Source organism: Lingula anatina, chromosome 3 (genome assembly GCF_051362555.1).
Source record: "Lingula anatina isolate TDL-2025a chromosome 3, LinAna3.0, whole genome shotgun sequence".
Classification (NCBI taxonomy): domain Eukaryota; kingdom Metazoa; phylum Brachiopoda; class Lingulata; order Lingulida; family Lingulidae; genus Lingula; species Lingula anatina.
Genome location: NC_141769.1, coordinates 18,471,337 through 18,495,816, shown reverse-complemented (window position 1 = coordinate 18,495,816; position 24,480 = coordinate 18,471,337). Strand labels below are relative to the sequence as shown.

Genomic DNA, 24,480 nt, shown 5'->3' with positions numbered 1-24,480 from the left:
CACACACACACATCCCTCTCTCTCTCACTCTCTCTCTCTCAAACACACACACACACACACGCGCGCACATATCTCTCTATATACGCTTTACGTATATTAGTCTGACGGTATGTACACTTGCACCACTCAGACAAGGAATTCCTGCACTACACTGGCTCCGTTCTACAGCTACGGCTACAGTCCAGTCGACTGTCTGACACGCACGTACTACGGTAATAACGTGGAGCACGTTTTCTGTATTGAGGTCTGCCTGCATGAAAAATTGTGTTTCATTACGTCATCGGTGACTTAAAAAACAAACAACACTTAATGTAATATGTGGAGATAAATGCGTGTATTTTTCGCAAACACAAATTCATCCCAGCTTTAGTGTCACTGACACATTTGGACATAAGGGCTTTACTGGCTATATGTCCCATTGCAAAAACCGATCGAAATTAGATTAAATTATGTCGGCTTAAATGTACACTTTGTGATTATAAACTTTTTGCAATTAATTTTATTCGTTTTCTGGTGTCCACTTTGTCAAATTTTTCAAATTTTTTATTTATGAAAAGTTATACTTATTACATAGATTAGGGACAAAATTTAATAGCAACTGGTATCGCCATCTATTGGATGATTATTTCAATTGGAAGTGGACCAATAACAGACATTGCTTTATGCCATATAAGCCTTCCATAGCTGCTATGCATGCAGGTAGATAACAGAACCAAACCGAGTAAGGTAAGCTAGAGGAAGTATTAAGTATTGTGATTGGTTTCATAGGAATATGCACACGCGTGGGTAATGGTAAATATGCATATTTGGTGCATTTGCGAGTCTATGAGAAACATGTTGTGCCAGATAGCATGTCTACATTTTATCGTACATTTAGCGACGAACCACTCGTACGTCGAATAATCGTTCAGTGAATAAAATTCTGCGTTTTCTTGTACGTTTTAACTCTTCTTTCCAGAAGAGGTTTATCTACCAGTTGTTTCCAAGTAAAACTGCAAAATGGAAGAAATTGAACCAGGTTAGTAACGTATCACATGTAGTTAACATTAATGGACCGCTGGAAGCTATATTCACGCAAAGTGTAACACAAATATGAATGGAATAAACAAAGATAAGATTTTTTTTCTAGACGTGCAATCTGTATGCAATTTCAATGGGGTGGGGGGGGGGTTCTTTTGCTGAAAAAGTGGTCCTTTTACCATGTAACCTTCGCGTACCTAGATTTTTTTTCTAGAGGGGACCTTTTCCCATCTAAGTAGGGGGTTCTTTCGAACCCAGCCCCCCCCCCCCCCCCAAGTTACGGGCCTGTCTATACAGCAAAAGCATGGTACATGTTGTACTAAGTTCTTCGATATACCGCGGGTATAATCTAGACGCTAGGGGCTCTAATCCACCGTTGAAAGATTCTAGGTACGGTACGCGATTCCCGACTTGGGTTATGCCCGGAGAGAAGAGTAACGCAACACCACTGTTTAGTTACAAAAATCAAAACTCGTTTATTGCCAGGTCGCAGCCTGATTTTATACCTAACTTTGCGTGACAGACTTGCATCTTTATTGAGACTTTACTATAATTAAAGGAGATAAGATAAGAAAAGAGATTAACTTAAATTAAGAGCTATAAACTTCTATTGACACGTATTACGTGTCGCGCGCTCAAGCCCGACTCAGATTGAATAAATTACTTGTCTGAACAATGTACACCTACAAAGAACTGTTTCTACTTCAGCAGAGAATGAAAGAAATTCACAAACATTGGCTGGACGACTAATAAACCACTGAACAAGCCCAAGTTAGCATCAAATGTCACAGAAATACCACATGGGCAACGCAAGCAACAATATAAATTCCAGGCTAGACATGTAGTTGATCCATGCAATTAATACAATATGAATAGTGAGTCGCCATATAGAGCAATTTGCGTTATATTTAGGTCACATCGAAAATGAAACTGTTAACCTGAGACAGTTAGCTGAATCAGGATTCTTATCTTTTGAACTTTGATGTTAAGTATTTCAAAGATCAAAGCTGAGGCTCCTGTTACCCTTCACATGTTGAAGATTAATGATGACGCTTAGTTGAAATAAAAGACTTGGAATTGAGGGCTTACGTCATTTAATGATGGTCAATAAATATCGCTTCAGAGTGTATAGAGGCGCTCTACTTTCCCCACCTTTAATGATTATGTGTTTTCCCACCATCAACACCACAGCTAGAATATGACGACTCCTGCTTACGCAATACCAAAATCACATAATCATCAAACTAACAAATTATTCTTAAGTCGGTATGTGCAGGTTATAAATGGATCGAGTTTATGGCACTTGACAGTAACTGCATTGGCCCAACTGTAGGCCTCAGCCCCGGACTGGCTGTCATATACACAAGTACGTCTAATGGTAATACAACCTTACATTCCTATAACCAGTAATTTCAAAGTTCGGGAGAGGGGGAGTCTTTTCTGAAAGTGTGGACCTGAACTTTTATCCTCGTTATCTACTTACTCAACCTGAGAAATGGCATTGATTCTAGGTCAATTTTTTATTTATAGTGGACTTATTCTGGCAGCTTTTCTTAAATCCCCCCCCCCCCCCCCCCCCGCGCCGCCGACCTTCTTCCTGCCTACGAGCCTGTTTTACACCCCATTTCGATAGATTTTTAGATCGATCTATCCCTGTGGGGAGTCTCACTAGATTACTGTCAGCTTGGCCGGCTTAAACGTCTGTCCCGCCTACTAAACGCTGTAAGGGAGTAATTAACTATGGTGTCCGCTCGGCTGACTGCAATTTAGCGTGACCCCCAGGGAGTTAGGTCGATCTAAATCTCTAAGAAAGCACCCTTAGTTTATCAATGGCGGAAAAAGAGAGATACGGTGTGAACCCCCCCCCCCCCTCCTTCGCCAGGGTCATTGGTCTTTAAAATCTCTTAATATCGGTCATTCCACTGTTAACACTCTGTACAAGTGACTTCTTGAGTTCAGCCGCGTTCAGTTGTTGCGTCCCTTTCTGTAACAGTTATTTGCACAAACAAAAGTGAGTCAATCCTACTGGCTAAGTTTTTTTCATTTTTAGGAATTCGGAAGCCTATACTGTTGACTGAATAAACAGTATGTATATCATGTTAAATTTTCCACTCCTGCTCTCTGCGTCTTTGACACTAACCGGGATGTTAACGCCAAAAGACGCAATAAGCGGAATTTCCCGATGTCCTTAAACATTTGATCGTACTTCCATTACTTGCTATACCAGTAAGTTCTAAATCCACATACCTGGCCCTACCTGCAAAAGCATCGACATCCCTCTGTCTAAACATTCTTTTTCATTGTTTTTTTCTTTTTCTATCGCACCTTGAATATTGATTCCAACCAGGAAAAAAAAAACAACGATAATCAGTGAACGATTTTCTGGCAGGATTGGCTGTAATATCAATAGGACGTATGTTAAGATACTTCATAGTATTATCACTTCAACACAATTACTTATTTGGTCCAGCTTCTCTAACACATTTGCGTTAAAATGCAGGGCAGAGAATTTATAAGATTAAGTCAGTACCCAGTACCCATGAAGCACATCCTACTTGTGGTTGTATATTCAGTGAGTTATAGAGGCTGACTCTAAACTATCAGATATATATATAAATATATATTAATAGGATAAAGAATATTGTATAATGATCTCTTGTCTCAACATGGTCGGCCTGCTTTGAATTTTTCCTCATTATGTAATTTTTAAAAATAGATTATCCGCATTCTTTTTTACTAGTTAAGATGTGCAGTCATGTAAAATAACATCAGCTTCGTAATGTCATTTTACCACATCAAAAGCACTAAACAATAACATATTACAACCACTATTTAAAACAGTTAAAAGCTGTCATCTGATCATTTGTAAACAAAAGCACATAGGACTAAAGATGGCACAAACTTTTTAGCAAAGAGCGTATATGCATATGTCTGGGCCAGCAAGTGCCTATAAGTCTCGCACAAAACTACATAATGAATTAAAGTATTCACTGTCTCTGAGTTCGAAATGCAGTCGTATTATTTATCTATTTGTTTCATCTTTTTTTTTTTTACATCATTCATATAATTTTCTCGTGGATATTATGTATTACGTATTGTGCTACTTTATTACAAGTGATATGAAACTTTTTATATTAATGAAATAATACTTTTTATAAAGCCCAAAACACAATCCGCAATTCCATGGTTCGTGTCAGCTTTACGTTAAGTCGCTTTAAGAAAACCCAAGGAAACATAACTAGTCTGGGGATTATATTTGTGACCTGAAAAAACTATTGTTTTATCTCATAATTTTTTCTTGGCAGGGTTTCATATTCTGAACCTCAAAGTCAACCCAAAGACCAACAAGCAACACTTGAAATACAAGAAGAGCATCCACAACTACATGCGGCTGTTGCAGACCGGGGCCCACAGAAGTGTCATGCTGAACCTAAAGGGTGTATTCGAGTACCAGGACGGCGCCATAGAAAAGAGCGTGAAAACATTTGAAGAGGTCCTAGATATTGATGCCGAGAATCTCAATGCCCTAGCCAATTTGGGGTTCATCTTCAGCGAGGTTTTGTTTTCCAGCGAGGCAGGGAAGTACGCAAAACGGCTCGAAGAGTGTAAGCCAAAGGTGACCAGCCGGGCAAGATGCCTGTTCGAGCAAGGCTATATGCTGGCTTACGACGTGTTCGTCGAGGCCAGACAAGACGTGAGCGGGCAAGCCAACATCCGCGCTCAAAAATTTTACATGACGGCTCTCAAGATTGTGGATGACAACTTTGAGGCTTTTGAGTACAGTGAAGTTTTAGAATGGTGCAAAGACATCGCTTGCAATCTAGGACATATAAGTAGACATCCAATTGCGCGATCTCAGTTAGGGATAGATTATGAAATAGCGTTTTCGTTAATCGTCAAATTCTTCTTTGCTGTCACTTGTATCGCAGATACCAATTATCAAGCTCAAGCGTGGATGCAGCTGGGAAAGGTTCTGGGAGGGAAATATTTTGCGTTACTCAAAGGAAGAAAAAACAAATATAGGTATGACATAAAACCTTCACAAAGATCACATGATGCAGGTCAAAGTCAACGACACTCCGACAACGAGACAGAACAAAATCATTTCGTGGATTTCTTGGAAAGTTTCTGGGAAAGGAGACTATCTGAGAATGTTTTGAAAGATTTGAAAGAAGAAGCGAGCCCGATGGGCGAACCAAGTTCTTCGGACCACAGTTCACTCCCTATCAAAGTTCCTGCAGTTGTGAAAGAGCTTCATATCCACGGTGTTCATAAAGAAAATTTTGCTTCCCCAGAAGAATGTCTTGCTCACGCTGAAAAGTGTTACAGACTCGCGAATGAGCTTACCCCAAACAGAACCGACATTTTGAACCGATATGCTTACTTTCTGTGGAGAAAGGGCGACGAGAAAAGCAGAGAGAAAGCGGAACAACTTCACAAAAAGTCCATTGAATTGGACTCATCGGAAAGCAACTGGTATGCCTTCAAGTCCATGGGGGATAATCTGCGACTGTTGTACAAAAACCAGTGGTATCAGGCCGAGAAAAGCAACGAAGGCAGAAGAGGGGAAGTTTTGAATTGGGCGCTGGCACAAAAGGCAAAGAAGAAAATCAAAATGGCCGTCTGTCTTAACCCGACTCCAACCGATTTTGCAAATCTGGCCGAGATGTACCACTTTCTCGGCATAGATATTAACCGTCGAGTCGTCAATGAGAAGATGATGAGAAAATCTCTCTTTCAGTTCAAATATGCCGTGGAACACATGGAGGGTGAGAAGTGCCCGGATATACATCAAAGAAGAGGAAAATGTCTTCAAGATCTTGGTCAGGATCGAAGCGCAATTGAAAGTTTCAAGAACGCCGTCTATACCCAACAAGCCAACAGCACATTTCTTTTCAGTTTTGTACAGTTGGTTAACTTGCTGATGGATAAATATGAAGCATGCGTACAAGAGCGAGACGGCAAGAAAGGGAAGAAATACTTAGGTGAATTGAAGTATTGTTTTATCACAGCTTATTCAAAATTTAAACTAACAAACTTGCAAAAGGAGGTAACATTGCTTTGGGATCCTTTCTCCGGAAATCCAACCAGTCCGACGGTTTTGAAAAGTCTCGTTGGAGAATTGATGAAGAGTGAGAGAGGGATGGAGAGAAATGCAGCTATATTTTTGACGGAAGTACTTAAGACTTTCCTGGCAGACGTCACCGCGCAAGAAGAGCTCTCAGATGTCGAAAAATTGGAGAATTTAAAAGATTTTCTGGATTTGACGAAAAACAGCCTCTCAGAAAAGGTAATTTTTCTTTCAATGCGAATTTTATTAAGGAAATATTTTTTTAATGTAGTCTTTGTCTTTATTTATTTATCTTAGTTATACATCTGAGAAAAATTCCCTTAGAGGTAAGACATACAACATTGCAGTTTGAATTTTGTTTATGTTTTTTATAATTCTTCTCTTGAAGTCTTTCAAATATTATCAGTTGAGATCCTGTTTAATGGTAATGTTCTGTAAGATTTTACCAGTGAGTCTCATAGTATAGCACCCTATTATTACAGAGTGAGAAGGGGGCAGCGAAACCGACAGAAGAACAAAAGCCAAGTTCCTTAGGCACTTCAAACCCTATAAAACCCCGTGAATCGGGAGATGATGATAGAGATCTGGTCGATGAAACAAAGAGAGCCTATAAAATGCAAACTTTGCAGTCCGTTGCTATGGAAGCAAAGATTACACCAAGTCAATATATCGGTGTCAACCAGGAAACCGAACGAGGTAAATCATTCTTAAATGATTGTAGACCAGATAACAATATGCAGGATGATTTACATCTTTATTCTATTTGAGATTAATTTTCTTTATCATAATACTTAAATATTTTATTTGATGATATTATTATTATTATAATTATTACTTTTGCCCTCCAAATTTTATACAGGGCATTCATGACCTTTATTTGTATGACCTTGAACCAGTCAGGGATTTAAGATTCTATACTAACATTTTTTCTGCAATTTAGCTGTTACTAGAAGAAATGATCCACAGCAATCCACCGCCCTTCTCACAAATGAGCTCTCAGTCTGTGATTCAATCACTGTCCCTGCCGAAATCAGCTACAGCATACCCGACCAACCCGCACAGGCAAGAAACGCCGAACTTGAGAATGACTTCTACGTAGTGTATGCTGACGGCGACCGAGACTGGGTCTGTTACCATCTGCTCACAACGCTGGAAGTATCCCTGAAGTTCAGAGGGTGTCTCCGCGACAGGGATTTTCTTCCTGGGAGTAAGGTGTTGGAAAATATTACAGCAGGAATGGCAAACAGCATGAAGACCATTGTAGTGATATCCCACGAAGCTGTAGGGGACTCTAACTGGCAATACGAGCTACATCAGGCTGTTTATGAGGGACTGACAAGAAAGGCTTCGTATGTGATACCTATTGTGAGAGAAACCAAGGGGCAAGGAGAGCCCTCAATCCCCAAAGAGCTTCAGGTTTATGTTCCAAGTAGGCGACCTACTAAAGACCATGATTGGCACAAGATAGAGTGTTCTTTGTTGGAATGATCGATACATAGTTTAGGCCTTTGTGAAAGAAACTGACATTTTTGTTGAGGCTGACCAACTGTGCTAAGTGATGTTGGTGACTTTGTGAAATCAAATTTATGCCTAGATGTAAAATAATGGACGGTGGGTTTGTGAACAAAACAGGTCATTGTCACGATCTTGCCATGGCCAGAAATGCGCAGCATTCACGCGATACGCGAGGGCGCTACAGTAGGGCTTCACGTGACTCAACTAGCCAATCACAGCACAACAATGGCATCGCACACAGACTCTGTGATAAGTGCTCAGCCCATTGTCAAGTAGTGTTAGTTCATGGTAACAAGCGTCTGACATGAGTAGAGAAGTTCATTGTAAAATATATTGTTCTTATTGTTACATTATTAAAATTAACTCTGTATCCAAGTAGTAACTATACTGTACCAAGTCAGGTGCTGATGATGTGCAGAAGTCATATATTCCAGAATAAGCCATTACCACTAATTTATAACTTTAATTTTGTTTAATATGTTATTCATGAAAAAGTTCATGAAAGATTATTTTAATTTGTTAAATTGTGATCTTATTCTTTTTATATTCAAACAATTGAATAATGTGGGTAAAATTTGTCTTCCACTTCTTATTTGCATTTATCCTTTACTACAAGATTATTTTGGAACAGTTGCAGCATAAAAATTTAAAATAAATAGCAATCTGAAAGAAGAATTTTGCATTATTATTAAATGATGATAGGAATTTTGGATTAAGAGATTAGTTAAATACTGAGTAGTGATATTGTCAGTCAATTTATGTAGAATCTGATAATATGATTGAAAATACTGATTGAATTCTTGGCCTTGCACTGGGCAGTTTCACATTTGTGCCAAGTGCTTTTTTGGACTCCACTGTACAGTGGTAAAAGTTCTTCAGTTGCCATGAAAGTTTTTAATTAGACTCTGTATTGTGCTGCTATCTGCTGGTGCTATCGGCAACGAATTAGTTTGCCTTTGTTTCTGAGTGAATCTAAAATCACTATTTCTGAAAATATGTGCGTTTTGCTGAGGGTAGGATAGGCAATACACGGCAAACTTCTTAGTACGTGTGTACAACAGAATTTTTTTTAAAACCCTATTGATATTTGGTCAGGAGTTGCTTGAAGCATAGCACAGCGTTGCTGTCTATCGGCATCAGGCCGTTAGTTTGTCAATTATCACGAATTACCCACGAATCGCGAACCCATTCATTTTCCTATGGCAATCTAGCAACTCATTAAAAGTGCACGCATGCGCAGTGGGCTAAGGGTGACGTCATGCAGTGCATTTCTGGGGATGTGACTGATACTGCAAAAATGTATCCCCATTTCTTAGAAGCAAACAGACATGCATGTACAGTGTACTAGCAAATGTGTTCAGTATGCTGTTGATCAAGTTTTATTATTATTAAACCAAGTTATTCCTGACCTGCTATATTTCTGTCAGATTACAATATTGTCCTTGTCGTGGGCGCCAGATTAAATGTCTTGCCGTACCGCCCTTTTTTTTTCAAAACAATTGTCACGTGATGTCTCGCTGTAATTGCTTCCGAGAACGTGCAGGATGCCGTAAGATACAGCTTCAGAATCAATGATATTTAACAATAAATGATTTTTTTCATGAAAGTTTTCTCGGCTTGTGACTTCGTGGGGCAAGTCCCTGGAGGAAAGGCCTGGGGAAAGTGCCACTCAAAGTCAGGGCGATCGGTATCGTCATATGTAGACAGGCCACATGTAGCTGCACGTACATGTATTCAAACATGTTTTTAAAATCCATTTTTTTAAAATATTTTTATATTTAGCTGTTACCAGAAGAAATGATCCACAGAAATCCACCGCCCTTCTCACAAATGAGCCCCCAGTCTGCGATTCTGGGTCTGTTACCTAGAAAAGTGACCCTTTGTCAGTTTTATGACCCAGCTACCCTGGGTCAGTAAAATTGACAAAGTTGGAAATTTTACAGGGTAATTTGTTGGAACACTAAAATAATTATCAGTAAACCCAGTAAAGACGACAGACAGATTTTCGTGCCATTACTAATCACCTGCCTGTCATGGTCGACATATACTGACTACAGGGCAACTTCAGACTGTAAACAAGCCAATGGGTTAAACTTTTGACTTAAAAGTACCTTAGCGACCCGCTTAAAACGTGAGATCTAGCTTAAAAGATTAGCCTCGAAGTCGCAGATGCATGTAGCACCCTGCATTTCAGAGTACTGTTTGCACGTTGAAGTTTCTGGCGATTCCTGCAAAAAAGTTTTTCCCACCTAACGCACGTTTTCTAGTTTCGTATGACATGCAGTGCCGACAGCCTTGTTATGGGTAATTTTAAAAATTTAAAAACTAATTCCATTATTATATGCCTACCTCAAACAAGTTAAAGAGTCACATAGGAGGGAGGGGAAATGCTGTAAAGAAATACATAGAGGAATATGAATTGCTAATCCAAGGTTCAGTCAGATGAAAAACATTTTGAAATCACGTAATATCACCCTTAAAACAAGAATGGGACTTGTGAAATGCTATGCAGTACGGCACTTCCTTTACTTCTATAAAATGTGGGATTTGAACGCAGAGGTGTTAAAAAACTAAAAGCGTTTGCGATGTGGATATTTCGATGGCTGGGGCATATACCTTAAACTGAAAAACTATCAAATGAGAGAGTTCTTCAGAAACTGAAAGATCAGAGATGGCTGTTGAAAGACATAGGGCACCGAAAGCTTCGTTATTTCGGGCATATATAAGGCTTTATCCCATTAAAAATGTTCTCCAAGTTGACACCAGCGGAAGACAGAGGCCCGGACGCTCAAGACGTATTTGGGTTAAGTAACGTCAAGAAGTGCAGAGCAGGTTAAACAGCCAACAACTGTGCAGAAACATATCGTGACAGAAGGGCTTGGCGTTCCATCGTCGTCAACGCTTCGACCAAGCACCTGATTGATCGAGGTCTATTATATTGTATATCGAACATAGGACAAGACGCAAGACACATGCGTTTGTAACTGAATCAATAGCAAGCATATCACTGTACACCAGTGGTATCACATCTGCCATTTAATCAAACACGGTTAGCTACATGAAAGATAATCTTGACTGCACCTTCCGGGGTAATCTCTGTCTTGAATCAAATTCAAAGTCACGGATGGTGACTCAAGATCGCTCAAAGCCCATTCGCTTACTGCAAATTACATTAGGGAACGTACAGTTGTAGGCAATTTCTTGCTTTTAACGCTGCGAAGCGTTTTCCTAGATCTAGAGTAAAATTTTAGATTCCTTAAGGCTTATCCGCGAATATAGGTAGGGTACCAAGTCTTCCCTTGCTTGTTTCTAGTCCCGTACCTCTCTTTCCTGCAAACACACACTCAAACTTACGTACTCTCGCACACTCGAATTTTCACACACGTTACAAAATATGTCAAGCTGTGACGGTTGCCTTTGACAACTGGGCTCCGTTTCACCCAATTCCAGATCTAGAAGATTCAGGTATCGACTTAGTTTGTATTTCGTATCAAATACTGGGCAGATAAGATAATACCTCGATAACGTCTATCATGCAGCCCCTATATAAAGTTTGCAGACGTTTGCAGCTTCTCAGTTACTCTGAAGGTAAGCAAATTTAAATCACTGATATCGTTTTGCTGTAGTGACCCACACAAATAGCTTTATTTAAACTTTTTTATTCTAAAGGCACATTTCTGTAAAATTTAACAATTTTTTCCATATTGTTCTGGTTATAATATGATTCCATACTGGGGACTTTTTTGCAATAAGTTTTTCCTTTTTTATTTCTAATTTTTGGAGTTTAGGAACCATTGTGCAGTATGGGGCCGAGTTTGGCACTTTCCTTGCTTCTCCTTTGCCTAAGCATTGCCGTGGTAACCGGGGTGTCGCCCAAGAAAGGTTTGTCATTTGGAGCCGCAAAATGTTCTGATTTTCCCGCAGTGACTGGGAAGATCTCTTGGTGGTGAGTATAGATATATCTCTACATATGACCTGCAATCCTTCGTCCGAATTTCATACATGTAAAACGGTCTGTTTTAAATAGTATTTTCCATGACTGGGATTCAAGTTGGAAATCGCATAAACGATCAGTTTTTTTTTTTTTTTTTTTTTTTTTTTTTTTTACAAAAAGGCGGACTGCATCTAGTTGTTTGCCTTTATGAATGCACTTCGACATCATTGTGGATAAAGAATACGTGTTTTGGACTATTATTCTTATTTGCCTGCCAAATATATGCCATCAAAATAATTGAATCAAAACTGCTGTGAGCTGGAAGCTATAATTTAAAGCATAATTGATTAAAATTTCACTGACTTATAGCAAACACATTTAGAGTTATTACATTCTTAAATTTGGCACTTTTTCTACCCCACCCCAACCACCCCACCCCACGTAAGGCATAACGGCGCCGTGGGAGAGGTTAGTCATAGACTGGTTTCCCATACCTAGATCAAACTAACAGGACCGATCCATCTCCAAGAAGTTCCTCGCTAAATTCCTTTCAGCTTAAGCGGCTTAGAGGTTTGGCACGCCTACTGAAGCTGCTAAACGATAATTAATTACCCCCAAGCAGCTTCAGTATGGATGAAACACATCTAAGCCGCTTGATTTGATTGCAATTTAGCGAGAATCCCGTAGGAGATAGATAGATCCACAGTTACTAGTACGATAGGGTCTGGAAATGGTCCCATACTGCAGACATGCACAGTTAAAAAGAAAGGCCTAGTTTAGCTTCACGCAGCGTGTTTTATATAATAATAATAACTAATTAATTAATTAATATAATAATAATAATAATAATAATAATAATAATAATAATAATAATAATATTTATTTGCACATAAAAGTGGGATGGTAAATATTTGATTATAGTAAAATAGTAATTGTAAGAAAAACATATCAAACATTAAAGCAATTTCTAAAATACATTTTGAAAGACATTTAAAATATTTTTTATCAAGAACAGCGTTAAAAGTGAATCTTTGGATGTATTTGGTTAAATCATAAAGTCACTGACAAGTTCACAATGCTCAGGGTATAAAAGTCCTTGAGGCTCTCACTGTTCACAGTTTTGGCACTTGAAAAATCTGGGCACTTTGTATCTTATAAAACTGTCCATTCCGTGTTGGTAAAAGTGGTGGATTTTGTGGTCACTATTGTACATTTTTGAAGCAATCTTTTACACAACTCGTCGCGTATTCTACAGGTATGATTGGAAAGCCACCGGCAAGAACCAGTGCCACCCGAACATTGAGTACGTCCCAATGATCTGGGGCCTTGGGTCCATGAACTCCATTACATCAATTCACGGAGAGAAGTACTTGTTAGGTAAGATTTTTTTCCATTGATATTATTTTGGTGGATTACATGCACATGATATTCTTGAGAAGAATGTGCTAAAAATCACACAATGACCTTACAATTTATCATAGACCTGTTTATCATATCGTGCAAATAGGTGATTCATTTATTTATCCAATCACTCATTCGAATATACTATGAGGTGTCCGCTTTATTCATCAGAACATGGCGCCACGGGTCAGGGGTCAACAGCGCCGTGTAAAGGCAGCGTGAGAATGATAGTTTCGATCGTTTCGATTGTCATTTCCTATTAGATTTTAATTTATTACTTAGTAATGTTTATTATCGGTCTTATTTATTTGTCATGTTTACTCCTTCAGGCTTCAACGAGCCAAACTTTCACGCCCAGTCTAACATCATGCCGGAGACTGCCGCTGAAAAATGGATGGAAATCCAGAAGCAAGTGCCCTCTAGCGTCAAACTGGTCAGCCCGGCTGCTGCCCCCTGTAATCCCAAGACGGGCCAATGCAGCATGCAGTACAACGAGTGGTTCTCCCGGTTCTTTGCCAAGTGCAAACAGCTCGGCTGCCGTATAGATTACGTGGCCACCCATTCCTACACCTGCAACGCCAATTCCCTCATGGGGTTCTTGACCGCCGTGCACAACCAGGTGAAGAAGCCAATATGGTTGACAGAATTCGCCTGCCCCAACACAAACAATAATGTCGCTCCGATTATGTCCTTCATGCGCGCAGCGGTGCCCATGCTTGAGAAGTCGTCCTTCATCTTCCGATATGCCTGGTTCGAGAGTCGGCTTGAGCATGCCCAAGGTCACTTCCTTGGTTCGTCCACCAGCATCCTTGACAACAGCGGAAAGCTTACCCATCTTGGTCAACTTTATCTGAGCTTGTAACTGACTGTCAGTAGATTTAATTTGCTGGTTGTTGTCAAGTTTTGTAAAATTGACTCAGATATCGGTTTGACTGGAATAATAATTGTGCATCACTGTTAACATCAGTGGTTTTGTTTATTTATTCTTGGTTAACTGGATTTCTTGAAGTGGATGTCTTTAATTGAAATATGCGAAGTGATACATTTTCTCAGTTTCTTTTGTTCACTCTCTATTTGCTGCTATCTCGCTTGAATTTTACCTTTATTCGCAAAACTTACATGTGTACTTGTACACTGTAGGACTATATGGGATGAAAAACGTCGATTTAAAAAGGCACACGTAAGGGGCAATTTCGAAAAACCAACATGATTTGTACATACAGATTTAATCTACATAGTATGAGACCACCACCCAAATCCTACTTTGAAGCATGAAAGACAGACATGGGTAACAAGATTCTCAGAAGATCCGGTTTTGTGCACTGTTTAAATTGTTCATTATGACGCAACACGATGATTCATTTAACACCAAAAATAAAAAACATGACCTTAATTTTTGATGACTTTATCGTAACGAAATCTTATTCTGGTGAAATTAGATTGCATGTCCATTGAGACCTTTGGCTACTCACTGTCGAATAGGTTAGATTTCAATCAGTTCAAGTTCGCTAAATAAACACATATTAAAATTAACACAGGTTCATTTTAAACTACATAGGATACAGAGAGCGTCACGTTACCCTCTGCCTCTGCAATATCCCGTTAGCAGTTTTAAAAAACGCTGTTCCAAGAACTACTGCCGGAGCTTACACAGTAGTTCATTGGTGTGGGGGCTATAAAAGTAAATCCAGACCTGAGCTACAATATGCACCACCTAAAAGCCTCGACGTTAAAAGTGAGTATACTTATAATATAAACATACACGAGTACATGTGTAGATGTAATGTATATATTTTTAAAATTCAGTATTTAAGTCGAGGGTCACAGGTAGTTCTCTTCCACTTCTCAAACCACAGGGTTTAACGAGTTAAAGGAGAGAAAAACGAGCAATCTGGCCTCGTGAACTACTGTTTTAAAATTCATCTAGCGAAGCGTAGAAAAATAAATTACCCCCCCCCCCCAACATCAACTCTTGGAACCTTTGGAACCGTTTCCCGTTCGTGTCGCCAACTTATAGACCAAATTTCGCCCACATTTCAGACAAATATATTGCGCAATTTCGCAATATTCAGAAAATGGGCTAGTGATACGCCAAAAACTGATTAGGATTGGCCCTGTAAAACCTCAAATAATGGCAATCGGTTCAGGTTCTATTTCTATAGACCCCACTTGCCTGGACGATGACCTTTCCAGCACGTGCAAGGATCAGTCCACCTGTCCACTGCCACGAGTATTATGTCCAGGGTTACATGTGGAGATATATTAGGCACTGAACAAATGTGCTCTTCTCATTTTCGACCAGGTTTAAGGTGTAGAAGTAGGTTTTGGTGATATTTTTCAAGTGGCACATATATTTCTGATTTTCTGAAGCAGAGGTCTTAAAATCTTTCCATTTTTTCGCCAGTTACTTTTGATATGTAATATTTGTTAAGCCTAAATCAAACCATATTTTTTGGTATCGAAAATCCTGTTTGTCGTCGCAAAGGATGCATGCTTTCAGGTTTATTATTATTTTTTCACCGCATTCCTCATTTTGCTATAGAAATGACAGAAAAGCTTGTGTGGTCGGTGCTATTCTTGGCCATCGCAGTTGCTGCAGTAACCGGTGTGTCTTACAAGAAGGGACTAGGTTTTGGATGGCAGGATCTCAAATGCAGGGATTTCACTCCTTTTGTTGGGAAACTGGCTTGGTGGTAAGTGGCTGTTTAAATTGGGTATCTAACAAAAACATCTAGACGGTATCTACATAAAAAAACATCTACATGTAATGATAAAAACAACTAGAACTTCAACAAAGGAATGGTCAATCCTGAATTCTCCATTGGGGGATATCACTTCTAGGAAGAAAATATAAATAGTGACGAACCCGGATGTAATATTTCTTTCTTTAACATTTCCGTCGAATTCAGCCATTTCATGCCTTCCCCCTGGTGTTATCCACAGACAAGTACTGGTAGTTCCTCAGTCGGGCTGGTAAATTCTACATTGTAATTAAAATGAAGTTTGCAAATGGGCAGTTCCGGTTAAATATAATTTCAAATTTATACCGCACTGTTTTTCCATTTTTTTCATAGTTGACAATTTTCCTTAAACTACAAGTTGAAATTGCCTGCTGAAAAAAACAATATTGTTGCTGAAATCAAAGCTATGGCAAATGCTGAGCTCTGATAAAGTCGAATCGATGAGCCGCATGTTCAAACTAATGTAGTGATTCGTGAAATAGTGGATCCAGAAATACCACTGTGACTTTTCCGATTTTCGATACTCTTTTCTCTCCTTTTGCCCCCCCCCCCTTCAAAAAAAAAAAAAAAGAAAAGAAAAAGAAAAGAAAAAAAAGAAAAATAGGAAGAAAAAAGCAATTAATAAAGAGTTCAACAAGCAAAATGGAATACAGCATTTACTTGTCAAGTATTTTATATTTTGCTTTTTCTTCAATGTTCTTCCCTTTCCCCTCCCCTACACTGTACCTCCCTTAATAAATAACACGTTACTGTCATCTTGAGGTTAGAAGCCTAAGTTAAAAACTTACACTGTAAAAACAGTGTTTAGCTCTGAGACACATTTCTAAGCGCCTGTTTTGTCTCATTTTTTCCACGCATTTAGCACCTAAGCACGTTTAGCCTATTAACATGTTACACGCTTTGACGTGCTTGAAGCCTAATAAATGTAGGGTGTATTTGTTTAACTTTAAGGTTGTGACGTTTTCAACTGTTTCAGTCACTCTCTCACACACACACACGCGCGCGCGAAGTCAAGGTCACCTTTAACTGCTATAGTTATCTCTGTCTATAACAGGGTACCTTGAACTGTCAACATAGTTGATTTACACCATCATCTTTACAGCGGGACTTATTCATCCTTGTGTTAGCTGACCTTGCGAGGAAGTTAATTGGAATATATTTCTGAAAAACAAGTTAGGAAAATTAACTAGTTTACTAAAGACACGAAACAACTAACACTTTTACTTTAAAACATTTTTTCATATTTTGATAAAATGCGTTAAGGTATTGATGTTCATTTATTTTTTCCGGAAGTAATGAACAATAGAACATCAGAATGATGGTGGGGTATTCATTATAATGGTTTATTTAAGCTTTCATCACATGCTGGTTATTTTGGTAACGATAGTCCGAATATTTTTCAAGTCGCACCGCTCTAGTCGCCGACTTACCCAAGCCCATTTTGGAATTAACCGCTAACTGCAGTTCATACAGCATAAGACGTGTTTTGGTGATTAATAAAAAAAGTTTTCAAAACATTAAATAATGTTTTTCCAGAATGTTATAAAACGCTTATAAAACTGCAAGGGCATCATTTTGCATGGAGTTAAAAACACCCATAACGTTACCATGACGTTATTCTATACCATCACCATCATGTAACCAGCTGATAAAGTCGTGAAAACGTTATTCGTTATTTGGATTATTACTTAATAGGCCTATTTTAAATAATCACACGTTACTGCAAGGAAGGACACAACGCGTTCGAGCAGGCTGCGTCTCGCCTCCAACAGCCCCATATGTTTACAAGGGGAAGTGTTAAGCAAAATTGTTGAGTCTTGTAATAAACTTGTTATGGGATCGTATATATGGGATTGTGAAGCATTTTTTTCTGTGACGAGCTTGAAAAGCTAAACATGTTGTTTAGCAGCTCCACGCGTTAAGGAATTCCACACCTTTAGCAGCTCCATATGTTTAGCAGCCTCACGCGCTTAGCAGGGGAAGTGCTTAGCCAATGTGCTTAGCTTGTGATAGACTTGTTATAGAACCATATGCCGGTGAAGCTAAACACATAGCTAAACGTGTAACACTGCCAACGTGTCTAGCTTTTTCTTCTCTGAAACGTTTGAAAAGCTATACGCGTTTAGCATTTACATAGATTTCTAAATGCGTATAGGTGCCTAACGTGTGTTGTATGTATTTAAATGCTAAACACTGTTTTTACAGTGTATGGACGGATTTTGACAAAGTTTTCAGAAGAGTGGGCTAACTTGGAATTAATTGGATTTTGGTGATTTATCAATCATCAATAAAATTTCCAGTGATGGGAATTGCGCTCTCTAAGTGCAGTGCTTAATTTCTAGTTACGTATCAATATAATCAGAATTTTCATATAAGTATTCATATTTAATTTAGGTATGATTGGCGAGTAAGCGGCAAAGACCAGTGTACTACAGACGACAGCCTGGAATACGTACCCATGTTCTGGGGCCTGGATCACGTGCCAATGATAACCAACATCAGAGGAAACAAATACGTGCTGGGTAAGACATGGCGTCCGCTATTTCAAATGAAGCATTTGTTATTAAGCCACAAAAAAGGGAAAAGGAAAGGGGCACAGTATAACTGTATGACACAGATACTAAATTAATAATAATAGCAACTTAAAGGTAAAGAAAGGATGGTCGAGTCTAAAGGGAGTGCATAAGTTGAAACAACCGTATGTTGGTTAATTTGCAGGGTGAGTAAGGCCATAGTCCTTTACTTCCTTTTTAAGAGGAGAAACATAACACCAAAATTTATTGGTCCGAGATCACCAAATTATCAATGAGCAACAATACGGTAAACTTGTGGTCTACGCTCTTTTTGTGCACGTGCATTTATGGCTATTAATTCAGTGATTTTCTGAGAAATGTAAAAAAGCTAGGATAAAAATGTATTTGCAGCACTTTGTACAGAAAGCCACATGCACTCAGCAGAAACAACGTGGGAGCCACGTGACTATCACTTTGTTACGACATCACGTGAGCCCCACGCACCGGTAATGTGTTTACCAATTTGTCATTCCAGAATGTGTAACCAGCAATAATAAGAGTTGATCAGATGAATGCACCGCAAGTTGATAAAAATAAGAATTTCAAACTTTCATAATTCTTCCCCAGGGTTTAACGAGCCGAACTTCAGAGTCCAAGCCAACATCAGTCCGGAGTTGGCAGCAGAGAAATGGGTTCAACTTCAGAAGAACGTCCCCGCCAATGTCAAGATGGTCAGTCCTGCCGCCGCGCCCTGCGACACCAACGACAAAAATACGTGCAATATGCAATTCTCCACGTGGTTCACGAGATTCTTTGCCCGCTGCAACCAACTGGGCGGCTGCCGCATCGATTACGTTGCCACCCATCACTATACCTGCAACGCCTACGACCTCTTGGGCTATCTTGGCGCCGTCTATAATCAGGTGAAAAAACCACTCTGGGTGACGGAATTCTCGTGCCCCTGGACGAGATATGACGCTACGCCAATCAAGAATTTCATGCGCGCGGCCATCCCCATGCTGGAGAGGTCTTCATTCATCTACAGGTACGCTTGGTTTGAGCACCGCCTTCCAAGCTGTCAGGGAAGCTTTCTATGCCCAACCATCAGTCTCATCGACACCAATGGCCAATTGACCGAGTTGGGCCGCCTCTATCTTAGCCTATAAAATGAAAGAGTTTTGGAAATCAGAGAGATATTTTTGAGCAAATGAAAGTAGTACAGCAATTAAAAGTACTGTAGTTTTCTTTACTGTTAATTTAGAACTTTGGTTTGGGGAACTTTCGTTTTAGTGAAATTACATGTATGTAAATTCAAAGATGAGATTGCTATGTATGGGGTCATTCTGTATATCTAATGTTCCAGAAAAAGTTTGAATTTCTTGTTATGATGAAAATATAATGTGAACGTAGATGATCAATAGCATTGTGTTGGATGCACTAGATATGCACTCTATTCCTATAAACATTTATGCACCAAACTTACCCTCTATCGCTTTAAAGCATGTCAAATTGCTGCACCAGCAATGATTGTTTCAGTGCGCACTTCTCCGATTGTGCTCATCTGCATCATCGCTAACGCATTTTCAACGCGTAGCTGCTGTGTGATTGTGACTTGCATTGATCGGTCGGTCTTAGGGTGCTTTCCCAGAGGTTTAGATCGATCTAAAGATTAAGTTTTAGATCGACCTAACTCCCTGCGGGTTCACGCTAAATTGCAGTCAGCCGAGTGGGCACCATATTTAATTACCCCTTACAGCTTTTTGTAGGCGGGACAGACGCTTAAGCCGGCCAAGCTGACAGTAATTTAGTGAGACTCCCCACAGGGATAGATCGATCTAAAAATCTATGGAAATGGGGTGTTACTTTTCCCTTCGTATGTGACCTAGTAGTTCTGAGTGAAATCCAGAGTTCATCATAATAAGGGCACATCTAATATTTCTTTATATATATATGATCCCGTGACCTGTAGCGGATTGATGTACTGATAGCCCGAATGAAACTAAAATAGCATAGCACTGTTGTGTAGACTGCGTGCTAAAAGAAGCTGTACCAGCTTAAGATAAGTGTTATATATGTGTGCAAAAATAAAATGCGTTGCCAATCAAATTCCAAATTTAGGTCGATGTGTTTTCAACTAGATGTAAGCAGCGTGGAAATAAAGGGGGCTCGGCGTTTGAGGTATTGAGATTTTCTTACAATCTTTACTCTCAGTTTTGAGTAACTTAACTGTGCACTGTCCATATATAAAACGGTAAATTTTAAGTTACTATGTATCGTAAACAGCATATGTGATCGCGTTTAAAGGTACGTGTGTACATGTCACTGTTCTGTTACACTTGCAAATGACTGTTCATATAGTGTGTGAAATATGCGTGGGCTTACTCATTGAATGACGAAAAAAAAAAAATTAAAGCGACTAGGACGACCACGCTGCTACTAGTCGACGCGGTGGTGGTGTTCATAATGTTCATCACGCTTTTTCATGTTATTTATTTATTTATTTATTTATCTGTTTGTTTATCTTGTAACCTTTGGAACCGTTTTCCGTTCGTGCCGCCAACTTATAACTTCGCCCACATTGCAGACAATTATATTGCGCAATTTCGCAATATTCGGAAAATGGGCAAGTGATACGCCAGAAACTGATAAGGATTGGCCCTGTAAAACCTCAAATAATGGCAATCGATTCAGGTTCTATTTCTATAGACCCCACTTGCCTGGACGATGACCTTTCCAGCACGTACATGTACAAGGATCAGCCCACCTGTCCAATGCCACGGGGATTATGTCTAGGGTTACATAAATGTATGTAGATATATTAGGCACTGAACAAATGTGCTCTTCTCAATTGCGACCAGGTTTAAGGTGTAGAAGTAGGTTTTAGTGATATATTATATATTTCTGATTTTCTGAAGGCATCGTTCTTTAAATCTTTCATTTTATGCCAGCTATTTTTGAATTTGTTTAATTAAATTATCAATTACTTTTTTCATACTGAAAATTCTACTATTTTTTAAAATCTTTTTCAGTTTCAAAAATCGTGTTTTTCTTGGCAAACGTTGCATGCTTTATGTTTTGTTTTTTTTTTCACTGCATTCTTCATTTATATAAAGAAATGACAGAAAAGCTCGGGTGGACGCTGCTATTCTTGGCCATCGCAGTTGCTTCAGTAACTGGTGTGTCTTACAAGAAAGGACTAGGTTTTGGATGGCAGGATCTCAAATGCAGGGATTTCACTCCATTTGTTGGGAAACTGGCATGGTGGTAAGTGAATGTAGGCCTATATAAATAGGATATAAATGATTTAGAGTATCTAACAGACACAACTAGTAATAAAAACAACTAGTACTTCAACAAAGGAAAGCACAATCCTGAATTCTCTATTGGAGGATTTCACTGCTAGGAAGAAAACATAAATAGTGACGAACGCGGATGTAAAATTTCTTTCTTGAACATTTCCGTCGAATGGAGTCATTTCATTCCGTCTCCCTGGTGATATCCACAGACAAATACTTCCTTAGTGGGGCTGGTTGATTCTACATTGCGTTTAAAGAATATACTGTATTAAGTTTGCGAATGGGCAGTTCCGGTTAAATACTGTATAATTTATACCGCACTGTTTTTTCATCTTTTTCATAGTTGTTAATTTTCCTTAAACTACAAGTTGAAATTGCCTGCTGACAAAAATAATATTGTTGGTGAAATGAACACTATGGCAAATGCTGAGCTCTGATAAAGTCGAATCGATGAGCCGCATGTTCAAACTAATGTAGTGATTCGTGAAATACTGGGCACAGAAAAACCACCGTGACTCTTCCGCTTTTCGATACCCTTTTCTCTCCCTTTGCCCCCCCCTCCCCCCCCCCCCCCAAAAAAAAAAAAATATATATATATATATAGGAAGAAGAAGAATTAATAAATAGTTCAACAAGCTAAATGGGATACAGCATATCCTCTTCAAGTATTTTATATTTTGCTTTTCTCCAATGCTCTTTCCCCTCCCCTACCTCCCTTAATAAATAACACATCATGGTCATCTTGAGGTTAGTAGCCTAAGTTAAAAACTTATGGATGGATTTTGATGACATTTTCAGAAGAGATCGGAAGTGGGCTAACTTGGAATCGATAGGATTTGGTTGATATTTCATTCATCAATTAAGTTACCAATAATGGTAATTGAGGTCCCTTGGTAGTGGTCTACGCTCTCTTAATGTTTAATTTCTATCTAGTTATATATCAATATTATTGCAATTTTCCTATATGTATTCATATTTAATCTTATATTTTAATATTTAATTTAACTTTATTTAATTTAATCTAGGTATGATTGGCGGGTAAGCGGCAAAGACCAGTGTACTACAGACGACAGCTTGGAATACGTACCCATGTTGTGGAACCTGGCTCACGTGCCAATGATAACTAACATCAGAGGAAACAAATACTTGCTGGGTAAGACATGGCCATGGGGAGTCTCACTAAATACTGTCAACTTAACCGGCTTAAATGTCTGTCATACCTACCAAATCAGCCAGGGGGTAAAGATAATTACCCCCTAACAGCTTTACTAGGCGTGACAGACATTTAAGCCGGTAAGCTTGATAGCAATTTAGTGGACTCCCAGGGAGATAGATCTATCCAAATAACTGTGGGAATGGTCCCTAAGAGGAAAATCCTTAAACCAAAACTTACTGGATTCACCATATTATCAATGAGCAACAATACGTTGAACTTGTGGTCTACGCTCTTTTTGTGCACGTGTATTCATGTCTATTAACTATTAGAGATTTTCTGAGAAATGTAAAAAAGCTAGGATATAATGAATTTGCAGCACTTTGTACAGAAAGTCACATGCACTCAGCAGAAACAACGTGGGAGCCACGTGACTATCACTTTGTTACGACATCACGTGAGCCCCACGTACCGGTAATGTGTTTACCAATTTGTCATTCCAGAATGTGTAACTATCAATAATAAGAACTGATCCGGTAAATGTACCGCAAGTTGATAAAAATAAGTATTTCAAACTTTCATAATTGTTCCCCAGGGTTTAACGAGCCGAACTTCAGAGCCCAATCCAACATCAGCCCGGAGTTGGCAGCAGAGAAATGGGTTCAACTTCAGAAAAACGTCCCCGCCAATGTCAAGATGGTCAGCCCTGCCGCCGCGCCCTGCGACACAAACGACAAAAACACATGCAACATGCAATTGTCAACATGGTTCACGAGATTCTTCGCGCGCTGCAACCAGCTGGGCGGCTGCCGCATCGATTACGTCGCAACCCATCACTATACCTGCAACGCCTACGACCTCTTGGGCTTCCTTGGCGCCGTCTATAATCAGGTGAAAAAACCACTCTGGGTGACGGAATTCTCCTGTCCCTGGACGAGGTACGACGCTACGCCAATCAAGAATTTCATGCGCGCGGCCATTCCCATGTTGGAGAAGTCTTCTTTCATCTACAGGTACGCTTGGTTTGCACACCGCCTTCAAAGCTGTCTGGGAAGCTTTCTATGCCCAACCATCAGTCTCATCGACACCAATGGCCAATTGACCGAGTTGGGCCACCTTTACCTAAGCCTATAAAATGAAAGAGTTTTGGAAATCGGAAAGATATGTTTGAGAAAATGAAAGTAGAACAGCAATTTAAAGTACTGTAGTTTTCTTTACTGTTAATTTAGAACTTTGGTTTGGGGAACTTTCGTTTTAGTGAAACTACATGTATGTAAATTCAGAAATGAGATTGCTATGTAGGGGGTAATTCTGTATATCAAAATAAAGTGAGACTCTTAATTGATTGATTAGCGTTGAGTGACTAAAAGTTACCATTAACTTACATCTATAAATGCATTTAAACTTAATTTTAATTAATTTTAATTTTAATTAAAATTGTTTTTAAAAAAACGACATTATTTCAGATATATACCGCCCGCAAATGAAAACCGGCAATGACTTACCGTCAGTATTCCAAAACATCCTTCTAATGCACTTGAAAAAGTTTGATTTTCTTGTTATGAATTAAAAGATAACGTGAACATAGATGATTAATAGCATTGTGTTGGATGTACGATAAAACTTGTCCAGGGAGTATTTTTGCATCAGATATTCACTCTATTCCCTTTAAACATGGACATAACTCATTATGTCCATGCTTTAAACAATTATTCACCAGACTACCCTCTATCGCTTTAAAGCATTACAAACTGCTTCAGCAGCAATGATTGTGCACATCTTTTCGATATGTTCATCTACATCATCGCAAACGCATTTTCAACGCGTAACTGCTGT

General features: G+C 39.1%; 4 protein-coding genes across 6 annotated transcripts; all 4 read left to right on the top strand.

Annotated features, from left to right (window-relative positions):
* The first annotated feature begins 642 nt into the window (after nucleotides 1-642).
* Nucleotides 643-9,307, top strand: LOC106153060 (uncharacterized). Of its 2 annotated transcripts, none has more exons than XM_013526830.2 (5): nucleotides 643-726; nucleotides 962-1,018; nucleotides 4,326-6,310; nucleotides 6,574-6,787; nucleotides 7,032-9,307. In XM_013526830.2, exons 2-5 carry the CDS (start codon nucleotides 1,000-1,002, stop codon nucleotides 7,577-7,579), a joined length of 2,766 nt encoding a protein of 921 aa, XP_013382284.2. In that variant the 5' UTR covers nucleotides 643-726; nucleotides 962-999; the 3' UTR covers nucleotides 7,580-9,307. The 2 variants fall into 2 exon arrangements, with proteins under 2 accessions (XP_013382284.2, XP_013382283.2); XM_013526829.2 differs by having other exon boundaries at nucleotides 959-1,018; nucleotides 7,032-9,306.
* A 2,060-nt stretch (nucleotides 9,308-11,367) lies between these two features.
* Nucleotides 11,368-13,902, top strand: LOC106153039 (uncharacterized). The gene is made up of 3 exons (XM_013526806.2): nucleotides 11,368-11,552; nucleotides 12,796-12,917; nucleotides 13,271-13,902. Exons 1-3 carry the CDS (start codon nucleotides 11,410-11,412, stop codon nucleotides 13,801-13,803), a joined length of 798 nt encoding a protein of 265 aa, XP_013382260.2. The 5' UTR covers nucleotides 11,368-11,409; the 3' UTR covers nucleotides 13,804-13,902.
* A 1,193-nt stretch (nucleotides 13,903-15,095) lies between these two features.
* Nucleotides 15,096-20,400, top strand: LOC106153038 (uncharacterized). Of its 2 annotated transcripts, none has more exons than XM_087009450.1 (4): nucleotides 15,096-15,185; nucleotides 15,484-15,634; nucleotides 18,077-18,204; nucleotides 18,823-20,400. In XM_087009450.1, exons 1-4 carry the CDS (start codon nucleotides 15,122-15,124, stop codon nucleotides 19,359-19,361), a joined length of 882 nt encoding a protein of 293 aa, XP_086865576.1. In that variant the 5' UTR covers nucleotides 15,096-15,121; the 3' UTR covers nucleotides 19,362-20,400. The 2 variants fall into 2 exon arrangements, with proteins under 2 accessions (XP_086865576.1, XP_086865575.1); XM_087009449.1 differs by having other exon boundaries at nucleotides 15,126-15,258.
* A 589-nt stretch (nucleotides 20,401-20,989) lies between these two features.
* Nucleotides 20,990-23,990, top strand: LOC106153065 (uncharacterized). Its single transcript, XM_013526837.2, has 4 exons — nucleotides 20,990-21,068; nucleotides 21,309-21,459; nucleotides 22,517-22,644; nucleotides 23,240-23,990. The coding sequence occupies exons 1-4, from the start codon at nucleotides 20,999-21,001 to the stop codon at nucleotides 23,776-23,778; spliced, it is 888 nt and encodes a 295-aa protein (XP_013382291.2). The 5' UTR covers nucleotides 20,990-20,998; the 3' UTR covers nucleotides 23,779-23,990.
* The last annotated feature ends 490 nt before the right edge of the window (nucleotides 23,991-24,480 follow it).

Excerpts from the sequence above, each read along its gene's own strand:
- LOC106153039 (XM_013526806.2), top strand. The coding sequence starts at position 11,410 with ATGGGGCCGAGTTTGGCACTTTCCTTGCTTCTCCTTTGCCTAAGCATT. Across the intron at positions 11,553-12,795 it reads ACTGGGAAGATCTCTTGGTG|GTATGATTGGAAAGCCACCG; the intron begins GTGAGTATAGAT and ends CGTATTCTACAG. Across the intron at positions 12,918-13,270 it reads CGGAGAGAAGTACTTGTTAG|GCTTCAACGAGCCAAACTTT; the intron begins GTAAGATTTTTT and ends TTACTCCTTCAG.
- LOC106153060 (XM_013526830.2), top strand. Across the intron at positions 6,311-6,573 it reads AAAACAGCCTCTCAGAAAAG|AGTGAGAAGGGGGCAGCGAA; the intron begins GTAATTTTTCTT and ends CTATTATTACAG. Across the intron at positions 6,788-7,031 it reads CAACCAGGAAACCGAACGAG|CTGTTACTAGAAGAAATGAT; the intron begins GTAAATCATTCT and ends TCTGCAATTTAG.
- LOC106153038 (XM_087009449.1), top strand. The coding sequence starts at position 15,177 with ATGTCCAGGGTTACATGTGGAGATATATTAGGCACTGAACAAATGTGC. Across the intron at positions 15,259-15,483 it reads ACCAGGTTTAAGGTGTAGAA|AAATGACAGAAAAGCTTGTG; the intron begins GTAGGTTTTGGT and ends ATTTTGCTATAG. Across the intron at positions 18,205-18,822 it reads AGGAAACAAATACGTGCTGG|GGTTTAACGAGCCGAACTTC; the intron begins GTAAGACATGGC and ends ATTCTTCCCCAG.
- LOC106153065 (XM_013526837.2), top strand. The coding sequence starts at position 20,999 with ATGTATGTAGATATATTAGGCACTGAACAAATGTGCTCTTCTCAATTG. Across the intron at positions 21,069-21,308 it reads ACCAGGTTTAAGGTGTAGAA|AAATGACAGAAAAGCTCGGG; the intron begins GTAGGTTTTAGT and ends ATTTATATAAAG. Across the intron at positions 22,645-23,239 it reads AGGAAACAAATACTTGCTGG|GGTTTAACGAGCCGAACTTC; the intron begins GTAAGACATGGC and ends ATTGTTCCCCAG.